Source organism: Apis cerana, linkage group LG13, assembly GCF_029169275.1.
Source record: "Apis cerana isolate GH-2021 linkage group LG13, AcerK_1.0, whole genome shotgun sequence".
NCBI lineage: Eukaryota > Metazoa > Arthropoda > Insecta > Hymenoptera > Apidae > Apis > Apis cerana.
Genome location: NC_083864.1, coordinates 2,901,442 through 2,916,179, shown reverse-complemented (window position 1 = coordinate 2,916,179; position 14,738 = coordinate 2,901,442). Strand labels below are relative to the sequence as shown.

Sequence of the window (14,738 nt, the reverse complement as noted above, 5' to 3'; positions counted from 1 at the left end):
GCGCGCAACGCATTATAAACGCGGCTCCAGCTGATAGGACTTCTCTTATGCGTAGAATCCTTTGCGCATGTCACGTGACTACTACCGGTTCGGTACACTGGAATTTATTTAAGCACCATTTTTTTCAAATTTAAAACGCTCATGTAAAAAATCTTTTTCGTTTTCTTTATATTTTTATTCATAACAAAAATACAAAAAATTATTGAAGTATCTAATTTATATAATTAGATAAGTATTATCTAATTTATATAGATAAACGATTCGATTATCATAGATTTTTTCATGTATTAATTATGATAATCAATAAAGAAGGGATAGGTTGTAAAATGAAGATTAGATTTTAAAAATAACTTTTTTTTAAAATTTTCAAATATTATTATGAAAATTTATTATGGGATAATAAATCGCAATAATCATTTATTTAATATATGATATTATGCCGCTATACGATGTTTTTTCCAAGAATCGTTCAATGTATCTTTATGATACAGTATACGATCACCTATAAAATGATCTCTTGCAAAATAAAATTCCATCATTGTTGGAAAAAGTTTATATCCAACGCTGGAACAACATTTACATATGGAATATTCATTATCAGATTAAATATTTGTAGATAAACTTACAAATGATCCGGCATCGGTAAATCATTTTCTCCTTTACGAACTGAATCAAATATTTCATCATGTCGCTGTTTTAATTCATCCCAATCGACATTATGTCCTTGTTTGCATATATGAGATCGGATTTTGCAAAACAATGGCTCTCTATCATATAGATGCTTGAAATTTTCCTTCTCCAATTTTTTCATAATGCCTTCTATTCTTATCTATAAACGTTATGACATTATGTATTTATTAAATATACGATTATTTGATTTTATTATGCACCTGTTTGCTGATCTCTTGGTCCTGCTCATTTACATAAAACCAAAGATAACACATTGCAGCATATGGAATATTTTCCTATAATTGTCAAAAGTGGTTAATAAATAAAAAAGTCGAATGTCAAAATTTCTTATAAACTTACTAAATTATCAATCTTTTTACTCCGAGCATCCGTTACAATTACAAAACCATCATTATCAAATTCTCGAAGGACAACGTTTCTTGCAGACACTTTACAATCTCTGCAACAAAATCTTTCGTTAAAAAATGTACATAATAAATTCAAGGCAACAATCGATAGTCAATACCAACTTTGAAGTTGTAGCCAAGCAACAGGCGTCTGGCGCTCTCGGATTGTATCTTCGTGCTTCATCGTGCCAAATCCTGAACAACTCAATCGGATGATCAACAACTTCCTCGATTTTTGCTAGGTCCGAAATATTCTTTTGACTTTTTAAATCCTTAAGAAAATATTTTCATAAAAAAAAATAAATTTTTTGGATAAAATATTGATGATTGGTGCTTTAATTTAAAATTAAGAGAATGAAATATATGATTCGATACCAATTTAATACCAATCGTTGTCAACTAAAATATTATAAAATCTCTATATCTCTATAATAAATACACTTAATCTGCATTCATTACGCTTAATTTATAATTAATATATGTTTAATATATGTTCTATTATGTATATTTCTGACCAAAATAAAAATATTAAGTTACATCGTTTATATTTGTATTTATTTGAAACGCGATATCTCTTAAAACCTATATTACAGTTACGTAATATTTTTTACAATTATAAATAAATCAAAGAGTTTTATTAATAGGGATTTTCTTACCATATTTTTGGTCACACTGAGTAAATTGGATTCGATTTGATCTATACACCGTCGCAAAAACTGACAACGCATCTGCAGAACTAAGACTCTGCTCCGCACATGAAGAGCATTATATTAAGTAACGCTGGTTGAAACCTCCCACCATTTATACCTTGACTCTGCGCACAACTTTCTTCGCACAGTAACGATCATTAAATATAGAGTACAACCTTACCAATCATGCTTCACCATCTATCTTCACTATTCTATGATAAATTTTATAAAACATCTATTTATATAACAATAATAATAAAATAAAGAAAATATGATCAATAGAAAAATGTACATATTACGACATGTACATACAGTGCGACAACAAATTTATCTTTAAAAAAGAATTTTGCATATTATTTTTTTCGACTATACTTTAATAAAATAATTTTTGTTTTTTTACAACGCGATAACATATACATAGATATCATACGAACAATGATATAACAACGAATCTTTGATAAAACTATACAATCGATTCAAATCGAATCGACACGAAAAATGTATGCCACGATAAGATGACACGATTTTACGCAATTATAAATTTACAATATATGTATATTTTACAGTCTATTAGATACAATAGAAAAATTGGATGAAGCGAAAAATGATTCTATATTGTATATGTATATGTATTGCAATTTCAGTCCCTGTCAGTCCATATTGATTTATTATTAAATAATATTTTAGATAAAAATCGTAGATTTTATCCAAGCGATATTCGAGGAAATCTTATCGTACAATCGTGGCCTTTCAGTACCGGTCTTTGAACACGCTATTCGCCAACTACCGACACCTGTTAGTGCCCATTTATGACTGTCTGGTTGAAGACATAACATAGGACTTCCAGCAAATTCTTCTTCCTGTAAATATTTTAAATAATAACTTTATGATTTTAGATATTTCTTTATGACTTTTTGTACAGTAATTATAAATCACTTACATTACAGTCGTCAGTAAAATATGCCGATTCTGTGCAAATGCTATTTACCGATGCGATACTAATATTTTCGCATCGTTCCATCGCACTGTGTCTAAGCTGTACCCTCTGCAGCAAGTCTCCTAGTTAGAGAAAATCATTTTTTTAAGAGACAATGAATCATTAAATGAATTCTCATATCTTTCATTAATCGTAACGATTTATTTTTAATAATATATCAATAATATTGAAAAATATCTATTAATATTAATGATTATAAATAATAATAAATTGCTTTATTATATTGATATTAGTAAGATCATTTTATGAGGTCACAAAACCGCAACGTGGATATTGTATAACTCGTTTCGCTTTAGCATTCTTTTCTCGATATGAAATAAATAAAAAATATATATATGCGTGTTACATATATTTATATGTAATATATAATATATAGTTACATATATTTTTATGTATATCGAAGTAATGATATAATATAATCTTAGAATTCCGAGATACACCTGAACGAACTTAAGAATCATATATAATTAAACTTGATACTCACGATTTCTAGCCCATCCGAGAGTATTACAATGAGTTGAGTTCATTGGAGGATCTTGATTCGAAGGCAGACATACCGGTCTTACAAAATCCGAAAATGTGGTCACAGGTCGATCAAGTTTTAATAAAACAGTTGTGCTTCCTTCTACCGGTGATTTAATCATACCTATGATTCTACGCTCTTGTTGCCATGGCGATATACTCGAGAGTCGTACACTTCCCATTCTGGCTGACCATTCTGCCTTTGGCTGTCTGTGATTGTGTTATGACAAAGAAATGCTGCATACACATTATTTTTATATTTGAAATAATCTAAAAATAATAAAATATACCCTTGAAAACAAGATGCCGTCGTAATCAACCAATTTTCCGCCACAAGTGTGGCGTCACATACGTGTACCTCTTCTTTGAAGAGAGCTACGTGCCAGGGCCAATCTCCTGGCTCGGCCATTTTATTAAGACCTCGATTATCACTTTTTGCATGTAGAGATTGCACACCGCAGTCTAGACATAAATTATACTTTGGTACTTGATTCACATAAAATAGAAAAATATAAAATAGGAAAACTGTTAAGGAGAGTACCAAGTTCAGAACATCGGATGTACATAACTTCTTTGCTCGGACAGGGCGCTCTAACGAATGTGATCTCTGTTGCTAATGGATCCTGCATATGCACATATTGAATATTCTCTTCATCGTCGATTCGAACTTCTACGGATTTCATTCCTCTATAAAGAAAAATGATTGTTTTTAAAATAAATATTCACATGCTTGTTGCAAAAATCAAAGCATGATATACTTACGTATAAGTCAATATACTGCATAAAGAGTTGGCCACAGTTTGAAGAACATTTTCCATTTCTGTTCCTGGTAACGTTGCATTCAGGTTCGCGGTGCAAAGTTTACCAATAGTACCTTTCTCGTTAAATACTACAAACCCTTCATTGTTATACTTTGACGTGAACGGTGTATCCGAAAATTGTGATTTAAGGGATCGAATACTTGGTGCTAAGGAAACTGAAGAGAATATAGAGAATATAAATGAAATTCTATTACGATAAGAAAGAAAAAACTAGAATAAAAGGTAAATCTGAAAGATACATACGACAATCTTTTTCATCACTGCCATTGGCGCAATCCATTTTTCCATCGCATCTTTTGCCACGTGGAATACAAGTTCTACCTATACCACAGTGCATATAACCGTCTCGACAATAAGCACAATTTTTCTCATCCGAAAGATCAGGACAATCAATTACACCGTCACAAATTCTTGGTGATAATGCTTTTGCTTGAAGCGCTTGTACACATCCTATATATATATATGTATAAAATAACGCTCAATAATTACAGAAATTCATTCTATTATTTTTCATTGTTTGAAAAATAAAAGGTTATGTTCCTTTACCTGGTTTTGCTCTGCAACCACCTTGATCCACATACTCTGGAAAATTCGAACAATCCAATAACGATTTGAATTTATCCGGAAGTCGATTGCCACATCCGTTCCAGAATTCTTTACAGAAACTTCTGCAAGGTAATTGCAGTAGATCTTCCGGTTGACTGGATATACATGTCGGTTGTAAAATCTGGCATACAAAGTCGTATGCCAAACGATAACATTCCGCATCGACTAATTCTCTATAATGAAAAAGTTTCTGTAATAATGTAGAAGCGAGATCGTATGAATTCATAATGATCATGCACTTGATAAAATTTGTTTCGAGATCGCGAAAGAGATATGCACCTGAAAGCGATCACATCCTCTTGCACATCAGCCAACGAACGATGACCCAATATATTTGGATAAGATGTAACGTTGTATGGTAGATGCTTGCAGTAAGACAAATTTAAACTGGTACATCTTCTAGGAGGTGGTGGTGTAGTTGTTGGAGGAGGTGTCGCAATGGTCGTTTGTAGACCGACTTGAGCGTTGAGAGCTTTCAAGCTCTCTTGAACTTCAAGACTTGGTAACTCGATCGTTAAGTTTGTTAAATATTTCGAGGTTTCAGGATTTATTTCTTGTGTAAGAATTTCAACAATATCGGCGGTGGTAATAGTCTGATATCGTGGATCAAACCGAATCTCGAAATGGACCACCAAATTTCCACCTTCGGATCTGTATGTACAACAAACAGTTAATCAATTAAGAAAATAGTTTCAATTTTTCGAAATCAAGAGAATATCGTTTATTCGTGAATTGATTATTATGATTATGAATTTTATGTGTATACACACTATTCATAGTAAATTATATAATTTCAGAATTTTCAAATTGCACATTATATACAATTCTTTTTAAACGTACTAAAACAGTTATGATTCCGAAATAAAATTGTATATATCTATAGATTTGAATAAGCTTCAAATTCTTTATTTTTTTCCTTGACATATTAAATTGCTGGTTCTATTATAAAATACTTACCCATCAAGTGCTAATATTTCCACGGCAAGAAATGAAATTCTCACCCAGCTACGACGAAATATTAGATTCAGTCGATCACGATACTCTCGCGATCGTATTCGAAAGGCTTCGGAAGAGGAATCCGTTAATTCTGATACGAAAGAATCGCCTTCGATCACTCGGAATGTTGCCAAGAAGATTTGATCACCTGGAGGATCCGACGTTAAAAACGTGTCTACAAAACAAAATCATTAAAAATCAAACAATTAAAAATGACATTCTAAGTAATTATTTTATAACAACGATTATCCGTTCGATACAACATTGCGATATGTATTCGATATATATTCGATATCTTATTGTTGAAAATAAATGAAAAGAATCGATACTTTTATCTGATATTATAAAATCTATTACTATTTACAATGTCAATAAGAGTCAGATCGATTCTTTTTATCGTAATTGGCAAATAACTCACGACACGTATAAAACGAATGAACAGGTTTCACTTTAGGTTAATCGACCGATTTCCATTTTAGCGACTATTAAGGAAATACTGTTTACGTTCAATGATACTTTCTAAATATCCATCTTAAGGCAAAACCTTTGTTTGAATGCTAAGTATAGTACTGCCCATTGTTTTATATCAAAACTATTATCAATTTTTCAACATAGTTACATTCAACGAATCAATAAATGAAAATACAAACATTAAGGAATTGAGGGCAACCGGGCACGTACAGCGAGACGGCTCGAGGCTCACCTTTCACCGTTCCTTTGGTCGATTATTTTTACGCCGCAAAGATTATTTTTTCAGTTCGCGATACAATTTCTTGCGGACAGTGAACGATCTTCTGCGGATTATGGATCGGACAAACAACAGATATTTTCATTACACTTAGAAGTAACTTTCGAATATAGAATTTTTCTCCTACAGACGAAACAAGAAATATGAAACGAATGAAATGTAAAATTGACAAGCATAAACCGAAGAGGTTAAAGTACAATCCTCATTGGCTCGTGCGTTTTTACTACCGACCGGTCAATTGGATGTATAGTGTAATAAAAAGGACATTCTCCATGGTCCGCGCAGCTCAAGAAAAAAAAGATGAAAAACTTCAAAAAAATTCTTTCACTCTCTATATTTATCTAAGAGTGTATATATATATATATTTAAGAGTGTGTATATATATATATATATTCTGAGCAAAAGGAAGAAAATTAAATTTTAATCATTAGAACAAAGCTTAAAAATAAAGGTTCGTTCTCATCACTGTCCGAATATTTTTCATTTCTGAATCGCCATATTGTTTTATATGTACAATGGAATTAAATTCGACGCAACGAAAGGTTAGCAACTGATTCGATAATCCTTGAACGCGAAATACTTTCGAAATGGGAATTCGGTTAGTATGATGAAGCATCGAAATGATTCAAGGACACGGATCCCCCCTTTGAGGTCGAATGTTGGAGGGGTGACAGGTAGGACGGCTCGATAACTCGGTCAGACCGTTAACTCTGCTACTTTCAAGGCCTCTTTGCTGGACTCCCAACACGATCGTGGATCTTCTTCGACCTTTGCCTCTCTTTAGTCGCGCAGCATGAATCGTAGATCGCGCTCCATACGCTGTTATATGCGCTTCGTCACGGCTGTATTCGCTTTCTTCCCTGGCAAATCGATTCTCGTCTAAGAATCCATGTAATTTTCGCGCTTAAATCGTCTGCGGATAAAACATCCATCGGAGTACGCGAACGTATTTTCTCGGTAACTCGGTCGAACCGTTATGTTTGCACGCTGAAAGACCTCAATGGGCTCTGGCCGCATCATCCACTTCTTCTTTCTCCTCTTAGCTTACCAAACTCAAGACAAGATCACTATATAGATGGAGATATTCTTTCAACATCATAATCAACTAAACAGTTATTCGACGTCTATTCGATCTCGTCTATTTTTCCGTATCATTTACATTTTATAATTTCTGAAAAATTTCTTAGAATTTGTCTAAGAAGTGAGTATCGTGAAGTTCTACTTATTTAACATTCTTTCTCTTCCACTCACCGTTACCTGTTTATCAACGGTGATTGCATTAATTAGACGGAGATTCTTTTTTTCCGCTATTTCTTCGTTAACCTGTTTATCGTACACACGAATGCAATCTCAAGGTGAAGTGCACACGCATTCACAAGGCGGAAAGCACATTCTTACAAACGAGGGGAGACGATCACACTTCACGCTTCACGAAATGTTCAGACACCGTGAACGGCTCATCCATTTCGTGAAAAACAATACGTCTCATATCTGGCAAATCATCGGCCGTCGGTTAACCGATGGTGGAGTAACTTTATGTTTACAGTTTCGTCGTTCGAAGTTCGCGGAGAAAGCGCAACAGCGAAATTTCTAATCCGTTTAAAACTTCCTTGGTTGAGCAAACATCGAATAGAAATTATTAAACAATTCCAATAGAAATTTCTATTTCACGCCAGCCTGAAACTTGAACTTGTTGTACTTACATCCGAGATATATGGAGACTCCAGAGAAGAGAAGGAAAAGTAGAAACGCGGCTAACACGCAGCATCCGCAACGATACTGCCCACCGAGTTTTCTCGTAAATCGAATGTCACTGTCCGATGACAGGATCGAACTCGGTGTCCCCGCACGGCTGAATCTTCTCGTGCTTACCGTGCTTACCGATATCTGAAAAGGAAAAGAAAAAAAAAAAAAAAAGAAAAGAAAAGATTAATTGACCATGTACGTGCAATTATTTCGATGAAAGGAAGAGAAAATTACGAAAGAAAAGCTCGGTCAAAAGTATCAGGTATGTATCGTTTGGCATCGTTTCTCTGGTTCGGAGAAACGTTGGGAATCTTTCCCTCCTTTCTTTTGCCCCTAGATTTGTCTAGACACGACGACGGAGCAGGCATTACCGAGATTTCTCGGCGAAGCACGACTCGCATTAACAATTTCTCTATTTCCGTCTTGCAATCCAAATGAAACACAATCGGTTCTTTTCTTATTTTCTAATTTACTTATATAATATATAGGGCGTCCGATGGAATCGAACTTATAATTACAGTATAATTAATAAGAATTATAAATTTCGAGATTTTTTTTTCTAATCGTTTAAATTTCTTCCTTCTGCAAGAATTTTGGACACATTAAACAAACAATCGATGAAAATTATTTAACCTTAGTCTCGAAAAAATTTTTCTTTCAAATTCTCTTCGAAATATAAATTTATATGAACTCTTTTTTTTTTTTTTTCACTTATTTGGCTCAATTATAAGTTTGATCTTTTTTTTGGACATATCTTTATCTTCGAAACGAAAGAGGCAGATTCGAAATTCGAGAAAAATCAAGAAGAAATAAAATTTACACCGGATTACGTATCTTTTGAAAGGATTTTCACACTTCGTCATTACGGCAAATAGGTTTCTCAATAATTTGCATGTCTTACAACCGGACGACACCTCCTATAAATAAATGAGAAACATACCGTCCATAATATCTTAAAGAACGCTTGTAAATGTTCCGCGATTAAAATTACGAAGTAATTCTCGAAATGTTATGTAACAACAGGTTCGAAGCGTGCGTTCAAACACGTTCAAGTTGCGTGCGATTTTGCGCGTGCATTTAACGCGGAGTGCCACGGATACACGATATAGCGCTACGATACGGCGGTGTGTGCGCATGCGTATATCGTGTACGACCACCAGTTAAACATCCACGTCGGGAGCAATGAGCTTATCTTCTGTGACGCGCGCGCTAAGTGTGTAAGCGGCCGTGTAATCGTCCTGGCACCGATGCGCGTGCACATTCGTCACCAACACAGTTACAATGCTCGCGTGTATCCGCGCGAATGCACAAAGGGGCCTACGCCCTCGTTCAAATGTTACGTTCGGCACACGCTCCGTACCAAAGATGGATCGCTACCTTTTCCACCGATCCCGAGTTTCGACGCTTCTTTCGATGCATGAATATTCGTTTGGTCTCGTAGGGTGCGTACACGAAACTGGCATCGAAAATTGCTATTTATATATTCGCTAAAGTCGATATCGACAATAGTCCATCAATCAAAAATAAATGAATTATTCTCGTTAGAGAATTAAAAGAATTTTCACTTGAATTTTTCCACTTTCTTCGACGCTTCTTTCCAACGCGATTGGAATATTCATTCGGACGTTGGACTTGGGTCCAACTTTCAAGAGTCGTTCTCGAAAGTCACTAATGGATTATTGTCGTTATGAAAATGATTGTTAATATTTTTAAAGGTTTTAAATTTATTTTTTTTTTTTTTTTAGAAAACATCGATATTGATCCAAGAATTTTCACTTTGAACGTAGTAGTATAGTTAAGGAAAATTATTTTTCGCGAGTGAAAGTTTATGTATGCAAGTGCACAATTTTCACTCTCGATGCAAAGATTACTTGGGAAAAAATAATTCTCGAACTCGGCGAGAGTTTTTTTCCTTTTTTCTTTCTTTCCTTTTTATCCCCACGCGAGAATTCGCTAAAAATCGAACGCACTTTCCTCCCGAGGAAAAGTAAATTTTTCGTCTTTCGTCATTTTCGTTGCATCATCGTTCCTTTTTAGAAGAAATTGCGAGTCACAGGTTGGAACGAGCGATAAAAGAGAATAAATCAGGCATAAAAGCGTGTTCGAAACTAAAGACAAATCGGGATTTTATTCGCGTACGTTGCGTAATTAATCGAGACAAGGGGTGTCTTTGACGAACAATGGCGATATTACGAAAGCCGAATGAAAGTTTGAGCACGAAACCTTTTGTACTCTTCGAAGTTACCTGGCTCGATAATGGAAATCTTTGATTCTCGCAGGAAACGCTCGTTTTCACGAGATACTCCTCACAGCTCTTTATTTTAATCGAGCACGATCAGAAGGAAGATACGCGAGTGGAAATTATTATAGAGTTATTATTCGCAACGAAAATTCTTTAACGGGCGGCGTTAATGCGCGGTAAAAGTATTTCTTTCCTCGGCGATGCAACGCGGCTGAAAGGTCAAGAGACTCGATCTTTTCTCGCTGAAGGAACGGCCGATGAAAGGCGGATCCTATGATCCAACGCGAAAAAAAAGGGAATGCGCGGTATTTCGATAATTTCGAAATCGACCCGTTTAAATAAGAAGGATTTAACCGACGATCGATCGATCGAAATTTGAGCGCATCAGGTTGGAAAGTAGAATTCAGTGTCGGTAAACGAGCGAAGAGATCAGAGAGATCGGCCGAGGAGATTAAGATGCGCTCTTAAACTAGTTGAATCCGAGAGAACGCTTCCGTTAATGGACACGGTCGATGGCTTTAAGGCCGAGAAAAACGAAGAGCTGACAGTGCACGTTAGAAAAGCGCTTTCCATCGGCGATCAAACTTTCGTGAAAGTTTCTTCGTTCTTGTTCCGCAAGAACAGAGCCGAACGATAGAATCAGCCGTAAGAACAGACGATCGCAAAAAATCGATCTTGATCTCCTCCTTGTTTCCATCGTGTCGCCCTCCCCCCTCTCCGTGTTTATCGCGCGTTCACGTTCATTCATTTCCGTTTGGAACGGAACGAGCGTTGTTCGAATTTCGTGGATTTCGAAGAGATAAGAATAGAACGTCCGTCTGTCGCGAAGAAAGAAACGGTGTCATCGACCCAAGGAAAGAATCTACCAAGTTTCATTGGCTCGCCCGGTTCCTCGTGACTTTCTTGACCGTTATTACCGTTATTCCAAACGTCTGAGTACCTTTCCAAAAGAGCAAGAATCTAGGAACGAGTTCTGCTTGCTTTAAATTACAATCGGTTAGCGGTCTACACTAGTATACTCATATATATATATATATATATACGGAGCACGTGCGTGCACCTAGCCTGGCTGGGCAATAGGATGAACGCAGAGCAATCGTTATCGGTTTATCGACCGTTATCTTTACGAAACGCGAATCGTTCTCTCTTTCTTCTTCCCCGCGCACACAATGTCCCTCGAAAATTGATTCCCACCGCGCCAAAAGATCGCGTGCTTCTCCCCGTGAATAATGACAAACGCCGGCTCGCGTTATAATTCGAACGGAATGCCGATCGGCGGATTGGGCAACGGTCGGTAAACGGAGTAACGGTGCATCGCGAGGAGAGGAGGGCCCAACCCAGGGTAACCCAACCCTGCTAACGCATCGTTCTTTGTTCCGTCGAAGCTAGTCGAGGAGCGCGTAGGCATTTGTTTGACTTGTTTATTTTATATCGCGGTGTAAGAGATCCGTTTCCGATGGAATCGATCCTACGTTCGTTTCGCGCCAAAGTTTGTTCGCTCGTCAAGTTTGTTTGCGCAACTGTATCGGCTGACCGCAGTATAATTCAGTTAATGACCAGCGGGCGCGCTGCGACGCGACCGCAAAAAATAATTCGCCCGTGTTTTCTCTCGCAGTCCCTCCCCCCACTCCTCGCTCCCCGTGTAGAGAGAGAAACGTGCTAATGGTATGCCGAAAGTTCCCTTCCCCGGGAGAAGGATCGTCACACTTTCGTGGCGAGACAATGTGCACCAACGTGTCGTTCATCGTTCATCGAATTTCTCATCGAATTTTTCTTCTTACATTTCCCTTCGCGCCCGATTTCACACGGCGGCCAACGGCGGCCGTTAATTAACCGCGAGACGACTCGAAGTAACGAGAGGAAAGCTGACTACTATTACTACTACTACTACTATTACTAGGGGGGGAAAGTGCGCCACATACGTCTCACCTTCGAGTCCCACGAGCTCTTACGCTTGTGCTCCATCGTGACAGTCATCTTCGACCCGTTAAATCTTCGATCCTCTTCTCCTCCATCAACGTTTCCTCGGTACATTAGCCGCGGCGTGCAGGCGCGCCAACATCATCGTGAAATTCAATTTTCGTCTCGTTCAACTCCGTTTTCTATATATATATTTATATATGTATGTATCGATTCACGGTTTTCAGTTTCTATTCACTGTTTCTATTCACACTAAATACCTCCTCTCTTAACGAGAAATAACCTCTCTCGATTAACTCCGTGCACTTTCTTTTCTCCACTCTTTCCTCTCCTTCTTCTCCTCCTCCTCCTCCTTCGTCCAATTCAATATCGTTCGCTTCTTGACACCTATGCAAAAAACCAACAATTACATTACGGATGACACGCGCGGGCACATGTACACGCGCGCACACGCGCGCGTCACGCAACATATTGTCACGTTATTAAGAATCGCACGATACGAATCCCGATCGAAAGAAATCGCGTAATACGTGACACCGAGTAACTAGATATTTCGAAACCTTATTCGCATAGAGCACTTGACACTGCCGCGATAAGTATATATATGTACGTATTATACCATAGCCTCCTCTATATAGCTTCTATAATCTGATCCTTCGTTCGAAAGATCCCTTTTCTACGAAATTTTTTTCATTTGAATATACGAATAAACGAGATACATCAACAACGCGTTCGCGCGGTTAAGAAATCTCTCGAGCAAGAGTAATTTAAAAGAGTTTTCGATCGATACGAAGGAAAAGTTCAATCACCGAGATTGCGACGATTCTTTTTTCTCCGTTGACGGAGACGTCGAGTCGTACGAGTTAAGGAGGCTGTCTCGAACGAAACCAAACTGCCAAGGGAACGGGGACCCGCCGTTTGCTAGATCGTTCCTCGCTTCTGGATGCACTTTCACGTCATTACCGGTTCTCCGCGACACGGCACGGCACAACACGACGCGGCGCGCCGCGACGCCGCTGTTACGTGCGCTTGTTGGAAAATCGAAAACTCGAACTTTTCGAGCGTTTTCAACAACGGTATTCGTGGAATCCGAATTCGAGAAACTATTCCGGCACAATTCCGTTGTCTGTCGAGAATGTGAAAGGATGGTGGAAAAGAAAAAAAGGGAAAAAAAGAAGAATAGAAAGGTATCCAAAGAATATTTTTAGCCTTTAACCTGTTCTCAAGGAATTTGACTGCAACCGAAACGTTTCGCCGGTTCGAGACTACTCCTCAAGGGCAACTAGTTGAATTAATTTAAGAATAACTTTGACGCCTTTCTTGTTCGCGAGACAAGGGCTTGCCAATGAACTTAATTCCACGTTACATGCACGATACGCATTGCACTTTTAATACAAGACTATTGAATTTCAAGGGTAGATCGCGGATGGAAATTGAAGCTGTCCTAAGCAGTATCGATTTCGATTATGCACAAGCGCACGTTACCTCGGTTATTCGACGATAATTATGAAAAAAAAAAAACTTGTTATTAAAGAAAAAAGATGTATGTACTTATAGAAATGCTGAAAATGAAAAATATGTACGAAAGAATATCGCATGTTGAACTTACTTTCGTTTTTATCTTCGTTCGCACAAAAATCTACGGACAGATCGTCCAATTTTACATCACTGCACGATCCAACCCATTTTTTCCCCCTTTTCCACGAGAGAAGTATCGAGCACGCGCGAGATGTTCACATAAAATTCATCGTGGCATCGTATTCCACTGTGTCTGACGTTGTATTGGACGACAGCTGCGTCGACCGTACCGGAAACGTTTCCCTCTTCGACTACCAGGAACGTTAAGTTAGCCTTTCACACTCTGCGAAGCAACCGTCAAGGCGATCCTCTTTCTTCGTGTCACAGAAAGAAATAACCGTTAACACGACAGCCGAACCTTCGAGGAGCGAGGTACACGCACGAATGTGCGCCGCTCGGTCTACCGCCGATTAATGACCCGGGGGAACGTACACGCGCCCTTCTCCGACACAACGCTTCCAGCGTATACCGTTTGCCCGCTCTTCGATTAATTGTTTACGAATTCTATACGAAACTTTCTTCGTTCGTTAGCGAGGCGCCATCCTTCTGGAAATTCTTGTTTAATTTTTTTTTTTAATATCATAACCTAGTGAATTATTTAGTGAGTTTTATTCTCCTCGCGTATTTCTTTAACAATCTACGGTAAAATCAATGTTGCTAAGATCGTTGCACGTTCAAGATTTTTATTGAATTAAATCGAAATATTCCATCCAGCGTAATTTCAATAATCTTCGGGAGTTTCGACATTCCCGAATTGAAATGGTTCAACACGTGGGGCGATCATCTTGTTAATTTCG

General features: G+C 37.4%; 2 protein-coding genes across 4 annotated transcripts; both read right to left on the bottom strand.

The window, feature by feature from the left end:
• Nucleotides 1-153: 153 nt before the first annotated feature.
• LOC108002612 (pyridoxine/pyridoxamine 5'-phosphate oxidase) lies at nt 154-1,953 on the bottom strand. The gene is given in 8 exon segments (XM_017064385.3): nt 154-564; nt 627-829; nt 891-965; nt 1,030-1,129; nt 1,200-1,348; nt 1,733-1,771; nt 1,773-1,820; nt 1,942-1,953. Coding segments are annotated over 8 exon segments (756 nt in total). The 3' UTR covers nt 154-434.
• Nucleotides 1,613-14,627, bottom strand: LOC108002664 (atrial natriuretic peptide-converting enzyme). Of its 3 annotated transcripts, none has more exons than XM_062083549.1 (14): nt 13,973-14,627; nt 12,624-12,750; nt 12,373-12,545; nt 8,159-8,342; nt 5,669-5,882; nt 4,991-5,362; nt 4,652-4,884; nt 4,349-4,555; nt 4,047-4,260; nt 3,826-3,971; nt 3,575-3,746; nt 3,247-3,494; nt 2,706-2,824; nt 1,613-2,625 (listed from the first exon to the last, which is right to left on the bottom strand). In XM_062083549.1, exons 3-14 carry the CDS (start codon nt 12,475-12,477, stop codon nt 2,449-2,451), a joined length of 2,391 nt encoding a protein of 796 aa, XP_061939533.1. In that variant the 5' UTR covers nt 12,478-12,545; nt 12,624-12,750; nt 13,973-14,627; the 3' UTR covers nt 1,613-2,448. The 3 variants fall into 3 exon arrangements, with proteins under 3 accessions (XP_061939533.1, XP_061939534.1, XP_061939535.1); XM_062083550.1 differs by lacking the exon at nt 13,973-14,627 and adding an exon at nt 13,173-13,475; XM_062083551.1 differs by lacking the exon at nt 13,973-14,627 and adding an exon at nt 13,173-13,475 and having other exon boundaries at nt 12,373-12,750.
• Between the last annotated feature and the right edge of the window lie 111 nt (nt 14,628-14,738).

Excerpts from the sequence above, each read along its gene's own strand:
- LOC108002664 (XM_062083549.1), bottom strand. The coding sequence starts at position 12,477 with ATGTACCGAGGAAACGTTGATGGAGGAGAAGAGGATCGAAGATTTAAC. Across the intron at positions 4,556-4,651 it reads TGGTTGCAGAGCAAAACCAG|GATGTGTACAAGCGCTTCAA; the intron begins GTAAAGGAACAT and ends ATATATATATAG. Across the intron at positions 3,495-3,574 it reads ACGGCATCTTGTTTTCAAGG|ACAGCCAAAGGCAGAATGGT; the intron begins GTATATTTTATT and ends ACACAATCACAG.